Genomic DNA, 16,740 nt, shown 5'->3' on the forward strand with positions numbered 1-16,740 from the left:
TAGGTATGTGCGTGTGTGCGTGCGTGTGCGTGTGTGTATGCTTTTAACATTGCGCCCAAAAAAAGTGTGTATGGTGGTAAGTAATCTTCGATGATGTTTATATAAGTATGTACATACACACACACACATGTATAAGTAAGTAATCTTCGATGATGTTTGTATAAGTATGTGTGTGTGTGTGTGTGTGTGTGTGACACAGAGAGAGAGAGAGAGAGAGAGAGAGAGAGAGAGAGACTTTTTAGTACACCCACACATAAACTGTGAAGGATTAACTATAAGTGAAGGAGATTAAGGAATAAGCGAATGAGATTAAGGTATAATAAAACGTGCTTGTGAATTGGAGGAGGAGCATCAGCCGTCGAAGGACGACGAAGACGAAGAACTCCATCGCCATCCTTCGCCATAGCCATCTCCAAACCGGCTGCCTCTCGACCTCGTCGTCGTCTCCATCGTCGCTTCGCATCTCCCCTTTCGATTCCCCACCTTATTCCCTCCTCACCCATCCTTTTCCTCTCTCCCTTCCCATCGCCAATTCCTCACTCTATCTTCCCACAACCGCACTCCGTACCACGCTACCATCTGAGAATATGTCGCACAGGTCTCAGCCAGGAATGATGCACAGTCGCCAGCTCCCCCTCTTCCCACCCCTCCTAATCCGCTCGTAGATTGTAGCAGTCGCCGCTGTGCGGTATCTCCGCGCACAAGCAGGCATATCCAAGCAACCCAGCATACGCCTTGGGAACCTCAGGATATCCTGCCTTTTCCTTTCGCGCTGTCCTGTTTCCCCATTCAACGTCGTACGGTCGCGAAAATATTCTTGCGTCGGGCATGAGGCGAGATGGTGAGGCCGTTGCGCTTTGCTCCAGGGTTCCTGGATTAGAGTGGAGCGAAGGGTTGAAAAGGGCTGGCCTGGGAGGTTTCTATGGGCATCAAGCGGCAGAGCGGAGCTGCGAAGATGTTTTGGATTGGGAGAGGATAGGGAGAAGAGGAGGGAGTTGGAGCATCGACGACGAGAGGATAAGTGAGGAGCATTCGAAAGACAAAGAGGTGACAAGCTGCGAAGACGGAGAGATTGGCTATTGCGGAGATGTGCAGTCGCATTTTGAAACAATTATGGCCAGCCCTTCCAGATTCACAGTTGGCTACGCTCTAACGGTTAAAAAGACCAAGAGTTTCCTGCAGCCTAAGCTTGAAAAGTATGCCAGGTAAACAAAATCCAGCGGATTATCACTTGTAGGCTGATAACAATGTGAATAAGTTCTCCATGCTACGCCTAGTTGCTTGTTTGTTTATGCTTGGCATTTTTCTGAGGCTGCTTTAAACCAGCTGAACGGCGTTGAGAACACTCCTGACCAGCGTCAGAATTTGGGCTTTCCCAAGCTGTTCTTGACCCTCAGATGGGCATTTATTGGGTTGTACACGTTGGTTGATGTGGCACGTTGCTCGCATACAGCTGTTTTAGATGCAGATCTCGCAAAATCTATTTATTTGTTTCAAAACTACTTAGCCTTTCTCAGCGAGCCTAGGGGCGTGCTTTGTAGATGAAGACAATATTTGACAGTTTATCTCCCTGGAAGAGAAGGCTTTGAAATTTTGAAATCGGCTTGAGTATATTGAACTATCACAGCGGAATTCGTTACCTTGGCAGCCACGTGTGTTTCCTTTCGTTCTTGTTTCTTGCCTGTTTGCTATTTGACCCCTCATATAAATCAGAAGGATGGGATTTTCAGATCTCTAGTTGGGATTTCTGTTACATGCGATTAATCTACTTTCATGGTATTACAGAAACAAAGGCATAGAATTTGTGGCAGTAGATCGAAATAGGCCACTTGAGGAACAAGGTCCCTTTGATGTCATCCTACATAAAGTGAGTTTTCTACTTTTGTTACATTTCACCTCGGCATGCTGAACTGAAGAGTCTGGATTACCTTCTGAATTGACTTCTGGATTGAACTTTATCTACGTTGGGTTTCTAGGGTCGCCCAAAAGGATCCCTTACATACATTAACTACCACTAAATCTGAAATTTGGAGCCCTCAGTATACAATTTCTTGGGCTGTGGGATTTGACATTTGAAATTGCATTCTACTTTCAAGCCCTCAGCCTTCTTTCTGATCAAGGTCTAAAAAAGCGTTTGGAGCTCCTAGGATTGTTTCTCAGATACACAGTACCAAGTTTTAAATTTGGCCCTCTACGATTGAAATTTGGTGAATGGGGGTAATAACTGACATTCTGTCTACTGGCCTCGTAATAGAACATTGGATAGCGCATGAATCATACAGTAAAGGAAAAAAGGTGCATATTTGTTAGTGTTGCGACTGGAAGAAAGCATTATAGAATTCTGAACTAAATTAGATTTTGAGGACAAGCTTTCCGAAGTCTTGACTTTTGCAATGAATATAGTAGCTTGTTTAAATATTTAGCATAGGGAGACCAGTCTTAATCCTTGCGAAGGATTTTTTTAAATTTCAAGGTAGGTTCCTAAGAAGATCTGATAACTAAGTGTCCGTCTATTGAAACTTAAACTTGTGTGCTCTGTTTAGGATGTTGTAGATCTGTGGATGCAGTTGTTTTGATGTTGCACCTTTAAAATGTGGGTTTACCTGCATATTGTGTTTCTTCAACTTTCTGGGGCTGACTAACTGTTTTCCTCTGGCTTTTCCCACAGATATCTGGAGAAGGATGGCATCAGCAGTTGAGGGTGAGTGGTAATGTTTTTGTCATGCGATTGTACATTTAAAAAAACAGATATTCGTCCTGTTAGTTGATGCGTTGTGAACCTGAAGGGTTATAGTTTTTTTTTTTTTTTGAGACCCATTCTTTTCTTCCCTTGACTCCAAACTCATAAGACCTTTTTGGCCTGGCTAGATAGTACTTCTGTGGTGGCTCAAACATACGTTATTTATGACTGCAGGCATATAAGCAAAACCATCCTGATGTTATGGTTCTTGATCCACCAGAATCTATAAAGAAAGTCTGTAACCGCCAATCAATGCTCGAAGAAGTAGCTGCCTTGAACCTACGTGACTGCCGAGGTGCAAAGCTCTGTAGCACTTAATGATATTAGTTGCATAAATGCGGGCTCATTGCTTCCTTCCTCATTGTCATGGTCTGTCTTTACATCCTACCTGCCTTTTCCCAAAGCATCCCCTGCACCTACAAAGATGTGATTATATGATAGGACAATGCAGGCAAGGTGGGAGTCCCGAAGCAGCTGGTAGTGACTGATGACCCTACGTCTATACGTGATAAGGTAGCACAAGCGGGACTAAAGCTTCCTCTAGGTAAATGTCTGCAGTTTAATTGAATGTCTTATTTTTGAACAGTTCTAATGGCTATATGGACTACTCATGTGAATGCTTTCTTTGTAGTCTGATTGGAATAAATCTGGAAAGAGCTGTATCTTTGATTCAATATCTGTCATCAATAAAAACTCATAGGAGCTGCAGACCTCAACATACTAGTCCGTCAGGTGCATGCTTCCCAGTGCTGCTCTGCGTACAGCGGTTCCCCCACTGGTTCTACCAGCTGTGTTATGCGGCCATGAACTGTAGCATACTACATAGCGCATGTTGAACCTGGTCAGTTGATTGATCATTAGCTGGCCAAATGACAGACTGCAAACAAGCTGGCTTCTGTCTGTCATGCGTAGTGTCTGTCATTGTCTGGCTGATTAGCATTTATTCAGAGGTTTCCTTGTGTGCATCTGGCACAATTCTGCTAAGCACGAGTCTCAAAATAGCACATTTGTGGAATTTCAAGATAAAAGTTTGGCATGGTATTGACTTGTGCATTGGAATTGCCGTTGTGGAAATGCTGCTGTAATGTGATCCATTTGTGCCCCACTACATGGGTAGAGATTTGGGGTAATCTCTCTATGGGGCAAAATAACCCCACTAGGGGACTCCCCTCTTCCCTTAGACTTGGCTCCTTGGTTGTCATGGATTGAATTGACAGTGGGAACCTCAATCGTATTCTTTGAATATTGCTTTGAAGCCAGAATGGCATTAGCACAACTCTTATGCAAGATGGTGCAATTATGCCAAATCCCACACAGGAGACGTCTCTTGTGGCTTCTAGAAGATCTAGTCTTCTCTGGTTAAAAGCAGGCTTATATTTCGTATCAGAACTTGAAAGAGTCTCGGATCCTGAGTTTAATTGTTTAAAATCTTTGAGTTTAAAATTACATTTGTATACTTTGAAGTTTCTAGATACATTCACACCAATGGAAAATGATTATGGATTCATTTAGCACTCTGTGAGGTGTCAGCTTTTAATTAGAGTTTTGTTGGTTGTATTTCAGTTGCAAAACCTTTGTGGGTCGATGGCACAGCAAAATCTCATGCTCTCTCTCTTGCATTCAACGAGCTTTGTTTATCGGAACTTCACCCCCCCTTGGTGCTCCAAGAGTTTGTGAACCATGGTAAATGATTATTATATTTCACAGCGAAGATCTCCAGGAGGGTCTTCTTGGCACACTATTAATTTTGTTTTGTGAATTGGATCAGCAAGATCTAGTTGTTGACCCAGTAAGTGATAGGTGTCAAGTGATTTTGAATTCAGGGTCATGAGCAATCTTCTTAATATAACTTTTAAATACACAAGGTGGGATTGTGCTCAGCATTGGTCTTGTGTTGTCTTTTTATCTGTTCTTTTGCAGGTGGTGTTGTTTTCAAGGTTTACATTGTAGGAGAGATTGTGAAGGTAGTCCGCAGGTTGTCTCTTCCAGATGTTCGCGAAGGGGAACCTGGAAGTAGCAGCATCACCCCATTTCCAAGAGTATCTTGTGCAGCAGCTTCTGCTGATGAGGCCGAGCTAGACCCCAGTATTGCTGGTAAGTGTGTGTGACCCTTCAAATTTATAATTGCGTTTTCTTAAGTGTACTCTGTCTGTGTTTGTGTGTACACACACACACCCCCTACTGCTTGAGATTTTCTTTTCAAGCTTAGGACAGATCTTCATGCTCGTTTTCCTGGGATTCCTTTTGGCAGACAGTTCTGGTTGTTTGGTCGACATCTTCTAAACCAGTCTATGCTTACTTCTTTTCCTGGTGTTGCTTTTAGGCTCTATGTTCATTATATCATGCCCCTATCTGACTGTACAGCCATTCACACAACCCCCCTACTGCTCGAGATTTTCTTTTCAAGCTTAGGACGGATCTTCATGCTCGTTTTCTTGGGATTACTTTTGGCGGACAATTCTGGTTGTTTGGTCGACATCTTCTAAACCAGACTGTGCTTACGTCTTTTCTTGGTGTCGCTTTTGGGCTCTATGGTCATTATATCATGCCCCTGACATGTGACTGTATGGGCATTCTTTTGTTGACGTTTTTCATTTCTTTCATTAGTCCTTGCCCAAATCTCTCGAAGATGTGCATTCTCTTGGAGACCTTCCGCTGGCCCAATTGGAAGTTTTCTATCAGTGCTTCTAGTCTTGAGTAATAGCTGTTCCACTTTGGCACGGCTATGAATGTGTATTCATCTTAATGAAATGGTCCTTTTACCAAAAAAGGAAAGTGTGTGTACAACCCCCCTCCCCCCCCCCCTCACCACCCACACCCACGCCCACACCCACATGCACATATATATGTGTGTGTGTGTGTGTGTGTGCGTGCGCACGCACACGTGCCGTTGAAGGAAAAATGCAATTTCTTGCAATTTGTTACTGCCATGAGTTGCAAGAGGCCAATGAGAAAAGGGCAAGACAACTCTCTCCAGTGTGCACCTGCTCTTCCACTCTCCGTTGTGCATCTTTCTATGTGAGTGTTGCTTCGCGGACTACCGTCACTCTGTTAAGGTGAGCGGCGGACTCAGGCATGCCGCAAGCATCTCTGTTGGTGTCTTATAAGGGGGCTCTGGAGACTGGTTCTACCCAACAATCCCCCCCCCCCCCCCCCCCAAAACCCCCTTCTCTCTCTCTCTCTCTCTCTCTCTCTCTCTCTCTCTCATTTTCACCCTTTTCGCTTATTCATAGTGGCATCTTTCGTCCAGTACATGGTGTGCTTCCTCTTCTGCCATCTATTGTCTGTCTACTGTTTCCACTGCTGTGATGATAGCACTCCATGCGCCATACATGATGCTTTCTACGACTGAATTTTGAATGTAGAATCACCCTCCTCCTGAACTACTTGATTGTGCACACACACACACACATAAATATATACATACATACATAAATGCATTACACACACGCATTTATATGTGTGTGTGTGAATGTATTATATATATATATATATATATATATATATAGAGAGAGAGAGAGAGAGAGAGAGCATTGGCAATCATATGTGTCATATTTGTGCTGGGTTTATGTCTTCAGAGTTGCCACCTCAAGAGATGCTTGATTCACTTTGCAGGGAACTCCGGCATAGATTGGTGAGTTCTTACCATGGTTATCTTTTAATTGGTCCAAACATCAGCATTTTATCCCTTTTGTGCTTTAGCCTGCAAACATTCGAAAGTCTAGTAATTGCAGTGTGTGTTGGTTATGTTTTAAATGAAGGTATATATAATCCTGCTTTTTAGGTCCATCTGGGCTTATAAGGTGCTATTTTATGGCGAGCTTACAATGCGTACTTGATCCCTTCTGATGAGCTATAAAAAATTTACATAAGCTAGAGCTTCCAGAATGGTACCATGACCATCAACTGCAAGATAATTTGGAGTTCAAGATGCAATCGTAGAAATACATCTAACTTCTTGGTTTTCATCCATTGTAGGGCTTAAATCTCTTCAACTTAGATATGATCCGGGAAGTTGGAAAGGGAAACCATTTTTATGTTATTGACATCAATTATTTTCCTGGTAAGTCCATGCTTTAATGGAGGCGTGAATGTTGTTTGTGCCAAATTTTTCCAGAGGGACCTTGTCTTGTATGATTTATGTACTTGTAGCAATTTTGAGTTCTTCATTGCATTCACATCTTGCAGGATATGGGAAGATGCCCGATTATGAAAAAGTTTTTACAGATTTCTTTATAAGCCTTGCTGTAAAAAAGGGTAAGTAACTCTGTTTTGGTTCATCACTTGGGAGTTCAAGATATAAACGTTTCATAATTCAAGCCATAAAGTGCCTTTTGTTAACTTTTAGACTAGCAGTATCAGAAATTATGCCAATCTTCTGTGACTAGAATGGCATACGGGATCTTGCTCAGCACACAGGATCACCACCATGCCCAGATATCTGTCAAGCTTAATTTGTTGCAGAAACCCGGGGATTTTATGCTTGGGTAGCATCCTCTCTATCCACTTTACTAATGCTGCATGCTACATCACAAATGATTGACAAAGCTTCCGACCTCTGCTTGAGAAGTACACTTTATGAAGTGGTACTTAAATTTTTATATAAAGATTTTTATTTGTGAAGGGGGTATTATCTGAGGTATTGGTGGAATGCATGTTTCTGCTCTAAGCAAACTTTCATTGATAAGGCATCTAGCTTGGTGTAAGGTGCCAGTGATTATTGGGATAGCTTCTGGTTTTTAGAAATCAATTCGTTTTAGTGGGCTTGTTGCTTTTTTGTGTTCCTGTGTGTAAAGTATCTTGGATCAAAAGGCTCACTTTCAAAAGCATGGCTGCACATGATGTGTTGTGCTACATTGCTATGTAATTAAGTACACGTGATAATATTGTTTTCATAAGCATTTCAGCAATTGTTGCTTTGATGCCTTTTACATGATAAATCTATGAGGGTGGCAATGCATCATGAGTTGCAACTAAATGAAATGTGTTTATTGTTTAATGTTTTGAATTGTTCTTAGTACATTTTGAAATTTGTAGTGTAAAAAGGCAATAAGGTTTTTAACATTATGTTTGCTGTAATTAAGTACACGTGATAATATTGTTTTCATAAGCATTTCAGCAATTGTTGCTTTGATGCCTTTTACATGATAAATCTATGAGGGTGGCAATGCATCATGAGTTGCAACTAAAATGAAATGTGTTTATTGTTTAATGTTTTGAATTGTTCTTAGTACATTTTGAAATTTGTAGTGTAAAAAGGCAATAAGGTTTTTAACATTATGTTTGCATATAAAATCTATCAATCACCGTGGATTGTGCAGTTGCTCTGTAGAGAGGCATCCGGATGAGAGGCTAGTCGATGTGCCATGGCTATGTGATCCGGTCGGTTGTGATATATGAGAGTGTCGCCAATCCAAAAGAACTGACAGCAATGGTGTAGGTATGCTACAATAGAACTATAATTGTAGCATAGAACTGTAATCTCTGTTGAAAGATGGGTCGAAGAAGACCACATAGTCGAGAGTGATCCAGGGGCTGAAAATCTTAGGCCGAACGTGCAGGTGTGATATACTGTTGTGTTGATGAATAATAGGCCCATAAAACAGACAAGGTATGGCAACCTATCAAACTTGTATGCTCAACTGTCATGAGCTGAAGGTCGTCTGATGTGTGCATGACTAAACATCCATCGGCATGGGATGTAGCATCTATCAAAGTCTCGCCAAGAAGGAGGTGACGGTGTAAAGGCCTAGAATCCTAGAATACAACTAAGAGTACATAAGATGTCCTTGAAGCATACGCGGTATCAAATGCTGATGAAGGGATCGATCAGTAGTTGTGGATCCAACCACTGATTTACATCAAGTATGGACTCTATACGACAACCATAAGACTCTATACGACAATCATAAGTGCATGATGAAACACTGAGTCTCCCCAGGTTGCGCTATGGTTGAACCTGATGATGTCCACTGCACTGAGGCAGGACCGAACTGATGCATAAGTATCCTCGTGCTGAGGAATGATCTACTAATCGAAGGTGGTGATGACTAGATCCAAGGGTGATGCAATGCGGCATAATTGAGCCGATGCTAAAATGTTTGGAAGACTGATCTGTCTATCTGAAGTGTTGAAGGGAACTGTGTCCATGATATGCTCTGTGTCAGAGGTGAAGGCATTAGTGATGGAGGGTGGAATGGAATCATCTAAAGAGTTGAATGCATTGTGGCGTAAATCTCTGCATGCGGTTGGAGATGTGAGTGCCTCGTATTGAGGACTTACTTGCTGTAAATCTGCATGATCATTGAACTCTTGCTGAGTATCTTCATATGTGGCAAGAGATGGAGTCGGATCCATGCATGAGACCATGAGTATAAATTATTCAAATTAACATGGTTGTGTTCTATACTAAAAGAGCTTCAAATATGTCTTTACACCTTGAAATTTGGATTACACATGAAAAAGTTACATTAATTTGAAAGGAGATGGGTTTTCATATTTTAGTGTATTTTTCGTTTTATCCCCCCCTCATTCAAAAGCCCCCCCTCCTCCCCCTTAGGCCTCACATATCATGAAAAATATGTACAAATCTTAAAATCTTGCATATTTTTCAAGATATATATCTTTTAGTTTGTGGGAGGAGGAACACAAAATTTTCATATTTTTTTCTTGCATATTTGAATTTTTAAAAGGAAATCCATGCATATTATATATGGATCTTATCTCCCATACTTAGATTTTGGACGAGGGTAGTAACATATTACATATTCAGTTGGTGCTTTAGGGCATGAGGGCGATGGCTGTGCATCACAAGAATCAGCTTGAGCTGATGTGAATGGGACTGCCTCATACTAAGGACTTACTATAGAATATGTCTCGTGATGAGAGCTTACTGCCAAATGTTCCTTGTGTTGAGGGTTTATGTGAGAAGTGAGGCTCATGCTAATGGCTTTCCATCAAATGTGCATGATCAGAAACTACGAGCTGATCCATGCTAACGTCCGAAGTATCTGCATCTGATCTGTCAAGGCCAATGAGGCTCAAGTCGGCATCATACATCGGTACATACCCTGTGGCAATAAATGATTGAAGAGGGTTCTTTTTCCACTCACAGATCTTGTCCAGAGTCATAACTCGTGTATCATGAACGGTGTGATGTGGATAACTCCATGATGGAGACGGGCTGGTGCTTTGTGCAAGAGGCTTACTTGTGTACTGGGGCGAGAGTGTCTACCCATGAGAACATTGTGTGTGAGTTGCCAATGGGGGGCTTATGCTAGACAGTCAGAACCAAGTTATGTGAGAACTGCAATGTTCCAAGGATCAAGCCTGTAACATAATGGTGACACTTGCGTGTCCGGGAGTAGCCAAGAGGCGGTACAAGGATGATTTGTATGTGCAAGAACCAATGCTAGAAAATAGTCAATAAATGTGATTGTACATGAATGGCATATGTGTGTGCAAGAAGGATGCAGCAACCGTGAATCCAAGGAGAACCCTGCCAAGTGTCACGCTGCTGTGGTGAAGTGCTAAATGCCAAGAGACTGACTTGGTGTCAGTGTGTAAATGTGAATAACGATGATAGATCCGAAGGGATTGATGGCGGTGGGAACTAATCGAGAAATGTGGCAATGGTTGACTTGGCATGGTGGATTTGGATCTCCTTTATGGCGGTGCTAGTCTACAGCTAGACTACACGTCGAATCGTAAAATGCAGTAACTGAATTTTATCTTAATTCATTTTAAGTGTTGGATGCGTTGTAGTGGATCAAGAGGTGGTTCCAATGATGAGGATTTAATGCTGAAGACCTATGGAGATCTCAGATGTGAAATATGATGTGACAGCTGCGTAGAGCGTAAGCTGGCGAGCAATTTTGCTTTTTGGAGCGTTGTGAAATTCCCTTGGGTTCAAAAGATACGACCATTTAAAATATGTGCCAAATCTTCGTCCAAGGGAGTGCCAAAAATGATGATGTGGCACATGTGGTGACATGGTAGTGGGAGGTCACATGCAAAATACAACTGCTCCTATGAAGAGGCAACTGTGCCTAGAAGGAGGCTCTTCCAAGTGTCACTAAGGAGGTGGCATGTTGTTGACTGCGCGGACAGAAATGATGTGGCAGCTGTCGATGAGGCTGCCACATGGCATAACTTTGACCAAGGCTCTTGACTCTGGGTTAGCTCTTATCTGCCATGTGTCAGAGAGCTAACCATATCTTATTAGAAGGTTGACTCAAGGTCAACCTTAACTCAGGTAAGGACTAGACTTGACTAAACTCTCAGTTAGACTGAACTAACCCACATGAACCACGATTTCTTTCAATCTGCTACGTGTCAATCCTCAGAGATCCTTGGAGGGGAGAGACGGAGATGGACGTCCGTCGTAAAAAATGGCGCAGTGGCGGCGAGGGAGATTTCTACTAGCACAACGAAATCTTATGGCGTGAGATGCAGGCTGAGAAGCTAGAACCACTATGAAGGTTGGAGAGGTGACATGAACAGAGTGTTGTTCGGCCGTTGCGGCCGTTGTCGGTTGTCAGTCTCATCAAAAACCCATCTACACACAACGAGGGTCAAACCGATCGGGATGCTATTCGACAGCTTGGTTTTTTGCGCACGGCTCGACGTGCTTTGCTACTGGGCTCATAGAGGCTGCCAGTCGGGGGAGGCATCGAGTTGAGTTAATGGGCCACAAAAATCCATTGTTGGGAGCCGAGACTCCATGGAGGGTTTGTTGAGCCATGTTTGGCTATGGGAGGAGCCACCGCCTAGAGCCGGCCGGGCTGTGAGCGTCGGAGGCCATCATGGAGGCTTGCAACGCGGAGCTGTTGTTGTGGGCATCGTTGTTGAAGGAGCCGCCTGTGGAGAGGCGGCCTTAGGGGATTGTGATGGTCATTGGAGACTGTAGGCCAGACGTAAGCACTATGGAGGAGCTTGGTTGACAGTATTCGTTGCAAAGCCGTCCGTCGCGGTTGGAGGAGCTTCTTCTGTAGAGAAGATTTTGCTCATGTGAGTTGCTAGTGCTTGAGCCATTAGAGCTGAGGCATTGTGGAAGTTGTGAAGGTCGTCGGTTGAAGCTGGAGGAGCATTTGTTGAGAGCTATCCTATGAGCCTTTGGAGGCTTAGCTCTCTGCCTTGATAGGCTGCTGGTAGCTATAGAAAGCCGTGTTTTCCAGGTTGTTTTTGACTCTCTAGAGGCTACAAGTGCCGTGGTCCAAGCTCGTTTTCTATACCTAGGACACATAAAGATTTTCGTTGGTGCCTTCTCTTTAGGCTTTAACCTTGTGGAGGAGGATAAGGAGGCATTTTCTCTCTTAATTAGGTTTCCTAAGCTCCCCTAGGTCTACCATTGCCTTCTTTATGTGATTGGCAAGCACTTCTATATGGTCATCCCTTTGAAGAGGCTTCTCTGCACCCTCTGGAGGTATAGAAAATGAGCTTGATTGATGAAGGGATCCACTTCAGAGGGTATAGACAAGGATCCACTTCCCTCTGAAGGGATCCTCTCCACCCTTGTGTTGGGTTTGATTCACAAGAAATCCTTTTCAGCCTTGGAAGATTTCCTCGAGGAGGACTTTGTGCCCTCTACTTTTGGCGAGGCAATGATGAGGATTCCTGTTGATAGGGCGTCTTCTTCTGCAGGGTGTTTTTTCTTGTTGATTTTCAACCACTTGGTTCATATCCCTTGCTCTTTGAGCAGAAGGTCTTCCCTTGTTGAGGGGTTTGTTTCCTCCAGTAGGTTGGGTAAGATGTTTCACTCTACATCCTCTCGCTGATGAGGATTGTTAGCTGGAACATATAAGGCCTTGGTGGCGTCCCTTATCGACAACTGATTTGGAATCAACTTCATCTAGGTGTTACTGGTGGATCTATTGATGTTTTATTCTTGCAGGAGCACAAACTAGATGCTAGTGATTGTACAAAGTCAGGAAAGCTACTTTCAGGTCACGCCTTTTGGTCACCTGTCTTTGGTACTAGTGGAGGTACTTCTATTGTAGTTTTAGATTCTTTTCTCCCCTTGGTTGTTAGACGGGAGGTAGAATCAATAATTAGCTCTTCTCTACTCATGACCCTAGACATAAAAGAGAGAGTATCTCTCAACATATTGACTCAGATGGGGTTTTGCAGTCAGATCCAGATGCCATCAATGTGCATAGCTATAGACTTTTATGCCTCCCTTCTTTCAGCAGATCCTGGTAGTGTGGCTGCAAATGATGCCAGACAGGTCATTCAACACTGTATCCCTACGTTGGTGAGTCCAAATATGAGATTCTCTCTTGACACCAACCTAGAATTTAGGTATACTCTTCTTGCCCTTCATAAGGGTAAATACATATGTTTAGATTGGCTTACACCCTCCTTTTTCTTGACCTTTTGGGATTTGATATGGGGATCACATCACCTCATCCCTATAGGGTATTTGGGACTCTGGTGAGATGCGTGGCTCACTTACAAAATGGGGGTGCAAAAATTTAATGTTGTAGTGGAGAACCAAAGCAATTTGCCTACGGTTGCATCCCTTACTCCTTGATCTTATTCATGATACGAAGATAGAGTTTGTTGAAGGCATAAGCATTTTTAATAATATATTCTCCTTTTGGGAAGCTTCTGAGTGGGCCATGCAGAGCGGTCAAAAGCTTGTAATTCTACTTCTGGACTGTGAAAAAGCCTATGACAAGGTAGATTGGGACTTCTTAGAGGGAACCCTTCATCACTTTGGATTTTCAAATGTGTGGATCAAAGGGCTCTCAGCCTTGTGCAGTTCAACCCACAGCCAGGCGCTCATAGGAGGGGCTGGGATGTTTCAGATTTCTAGACTAGTTCGTCAGGGATGCCCTCTTGCCCCTTTTCTTTTGCTCTTTGTGGCTACGGCTATGAGCATTTTTCTCAGGTCTCAAGCTGAGATTTTAAACTTTCGCTTAGATGGGAAGACGACCTTGTGGATTACGAGTTAGCAGATGACACTGCTATCTTCTTGGAGGCCTCTCCTCACACTCTCACTTCCTTCAAAATAGCTTTGGATTTGTTTTGTGCTATTGCAAGTGCTCACATCAGAGGGTATAGAGAAGGATCCACTTCCCTCTGAAGGGATCCTCTGCACCCTTGTGTTGGGCTTGATTCACAAGAAATCCTTTTCAGCCTTGGAAGATTTCCTCGAGGAGGACTTTGTGCCCTCTACTTTTGGTGAGGCAATGATTGGGATTCTTATTGATAGGGCGTCTTCTTCTGCAGGGTGTTTTTTCTTGTTGATTTTCTACCACTTGGTTCCTATCCCTTGCTCTTTAAGCAGAAGGTCTTCCCCTATTGAGGGGTTTGTTTCCTTCAGTAGGTTGGGTAAGATGTTTCACTCTACATCAGAGGGTATAAACAAGGATCCACTTCCCTCTGAAGGGATCCTCTCCACCCTTGTGTTGGGCTTGATTCACAAGGAATCCTTTTTAGCCTTGGAAGATTTCCTCTACACCCTTGTGTTGGGCAAGTCCAATGACTTTTGGATTTGTAACGATGACACTCCAGATTGGAAGGCTGATTTGGATTTACATAGTATCATAGGGGTGTTTCAATCAGATACCTAGGATGCCAGGTCAGTTTGGGTATCTCTTTTTCATAGTAGTTTGCTTCTGTGTTGGAGAGCATTAGGAGGAAACTCATTTTTTAGATTTCAGCTAGACTGGACCTTGCATCTAGAGTGGTGGTTGTGAACTAGGTTTTGTTGGCCACAGCTTGGTATGTGTGCTCCTGTTGGTGTAGTTCTAAAGATTGTATCACTTACCTCATAAGGCCTATCAAGAATTTTTTATGGAGCGGGCTAGATGGCACTTCAGACACTATTGCCAGAGTAGGTTGGGACACCTTGATCCTTCCCACACAGGAGGGGGTCTAAACATCATAGATCCAGACTTGCAATGAAGGGCCTTAATTTGCACGTTGTGGTTAGAGGACTTATTCTTGGGGATGAGCATTGGAAAAATTTATTCATCCATAGTATTCAGGCTTGCATCCCCTCATCAGGGGGGGATTCGATGGACAACACTAGATGGATATTTACCTCATCCCATCTCAGGTCTCCTTCCTCCCCGCTTATGGCTGCAATTTTGAAGGCTTGGGCTAGCTTCAGATTTACCCTTCAAAGAGTTCCTCCCTAATCTATCGAAGAGATTGACAGGCAACTGATTATGTGGAATGATAGTATATTTGATGAGTGGTCCAGGTGGTGGGAGAGAGGCCGTGCCACCTCCGTAGGTTCTTGGAAATCCTTCAAGAGGCTTCCAGAGGCTCATCAGCATCAAATGGTTAGTCACTTAGAGGTTGTGCAGGGAGGATAGTTCATATTGATTTAGCCCGTCCCCTTGATTGGGTGGATGCAGATGACATGCCCGTTGTTTGCTTTGTGTGGATGGGGGATTTCTCAAAGACAGACATTCCTCTCTAGGTTATAGCTTTTATGGGAGCACACAAGGATGCCTTGGTTTTGATGTACAGGTACGTGTACAGGTACGTGGCAGGATGGTTATTTCTTCAAAGGATATTCTTTTGGGCATGCCTTTTCAGCCTGTCAAGATCATAGACTTTTTAGATCAGGGTAAGGACTTTGCATGGCTTATTGATCCGAGCCTTCCTCTTTCTCTTTTGGATTCTTGGAGGTTGTGGCTCTTTGGAGGAGTCTCCATAAAGTTTCTTCACTGGGACCTTGGAGAGTGGGAATGGATTATTGCAGGGTACCAAGACAAGAGCCTTCCTTTTTTTGGTTACATGATTGGTAACGCTAGGAAGTTGTAGAGGTTGGAGACCTTCTGAGGCCCCTCATTTAGAGAGTTATCAGGTTTCACTGATTTGCAGAGGGTCTTCTAGCAGAGGCTTTGGATATCCCAAAGAAATAGAAAGGTCACTCTATTTTTTTGGCTTTCTATTCATGGAGGGATTGCAGTGAGCAAGTGGAGGTACCCCACTTGTCCTAAGTGCTCATTTGCTAATGAGTTGATTCATCATTGTTTATGGGACTACAGGCATGCGAGAGCCATTTGGATGGGAATTGCCAGGGTCCTCAGTACTTTTTCTCCTTGTTTCTTCATGATGTGGGCGTCTATGGCTTAGCTCTCCCGGTCAGGGACTTAGATCTTCTATGAGTGGTAGGATGCTTCTTGGGCCATATCGATTCGACGTCACCTAGTCAAGACTTTCTCTTTGGAGGATGTGCCTATCTCCCCGCTATAGACCATTACATGTTGATGGGAATATTGCTTGGGAGATATTGGCTAGCATCGCTGCTTGGTAGATTTGGAGGGCTAGATGTAAAGAGGCCTAGATGAATCTCAAGTCCATCCCTCACACACCCTGGCCAATATTTGCACTAACACCATTCACACACTGATGGCCAGTTGGGTAAGCATGCAGGGCTCTTCTCGGGTAGCCTCAGCCAAGAGGGTTATATTCCTTATGGAATGTAGGGGTTCCCCCTTTTTCTTGGAGACTATAGCAGGATTGAGGTGGACTTTTAGCCTCAACCTTGGTGTCTTCCCAGCTCATTTGGAGTTTTTTGTTCCCTATTTTAGGGGGGTTTCCTCATGCATAGCATGATGTATTTCTGCTTTGAGCTTGCTATTATTTTTCATACTTAATAGAAGTCTTTTTCATGGAAAGAAAAATGCTAATGTGTAATACTTCCATGACCTTGAAAGAGTATAGACCAAGGCAATGAATTTATACTTGACAAAACATACATAGGCACCTAGAACGCCAAAATTTCAATGGAATCCAAAGGGGCTTGCAGGAGGATGCCTGGTAGGGGAACCATTACTTAGCAATGAGGCTCCTATAGAGGATCAATCACCAGTATCATAAAGTAAGAAATATTGTAATTTCAATCCTAATTTGAGAATGCATATCAAGACAAAATATTCCAAAAAGAAAGACGATTTAGAGACCACCATAGTAGCATGTCAAGCATCATCAAAACAATAGCAATAAAATTTAACCTCACATTCCTATAAGGGCCTAAG

General features: G+C 43.2%; 1 protein-coding gene across 1 annotated transcript; it reads left to right on the plus strand.

Moving 5' to 3' along the window:
* Positions 1-363: 363 nt before the first annotated feature.
* Positions 364-7,504, plus strand: LOC147902844 (inositol-tetrakisphosphate 1-kinase 4-like). The gene is made up of 10 exons (XM_087373843.1): positions 364-1,205; positions 1,786-1,867; positions 2,669-2,701; positions 2,915-3,035; positions 3,192-3,284; positions 4,304-4,423; positions 4,661-4,834; positions 6,319-6,374; positions 6,719-6,803; positions 6,929-7,504. Exons 1-10 carry the CDS (start codon positions 829-831, stop codon positions 7,003-7,005), a joined length of 1,218 nt encoding a protein of 405 aa, XP_087229969.1. The 5' UTR covers positions 364-828; the 3' UTR covers positions 7,006-7,504.
* The last annotated feature ends 9,236 nt before the right edge of the window (positions 7,505-16,740 follow it).

This window comes from Dipteris shenzhenensis, chromosome 4 (assembly GCF_047967505.1).
Source record: "Dipteris shenzhenensis isolate YYH24624 ecotype China chromosome 4, Dip_SZ_1.0, whole genome shotgun sequence".
In the NCBI taxonomy this organism is placed as follows: domain Eukaryota; kingdom Viridiplantae; phylum Streptophyta; class Polypodiopsida; order Gleicheniales; family Dipteridaceae; genus Dipteris; species Dipteris shenzhenensis.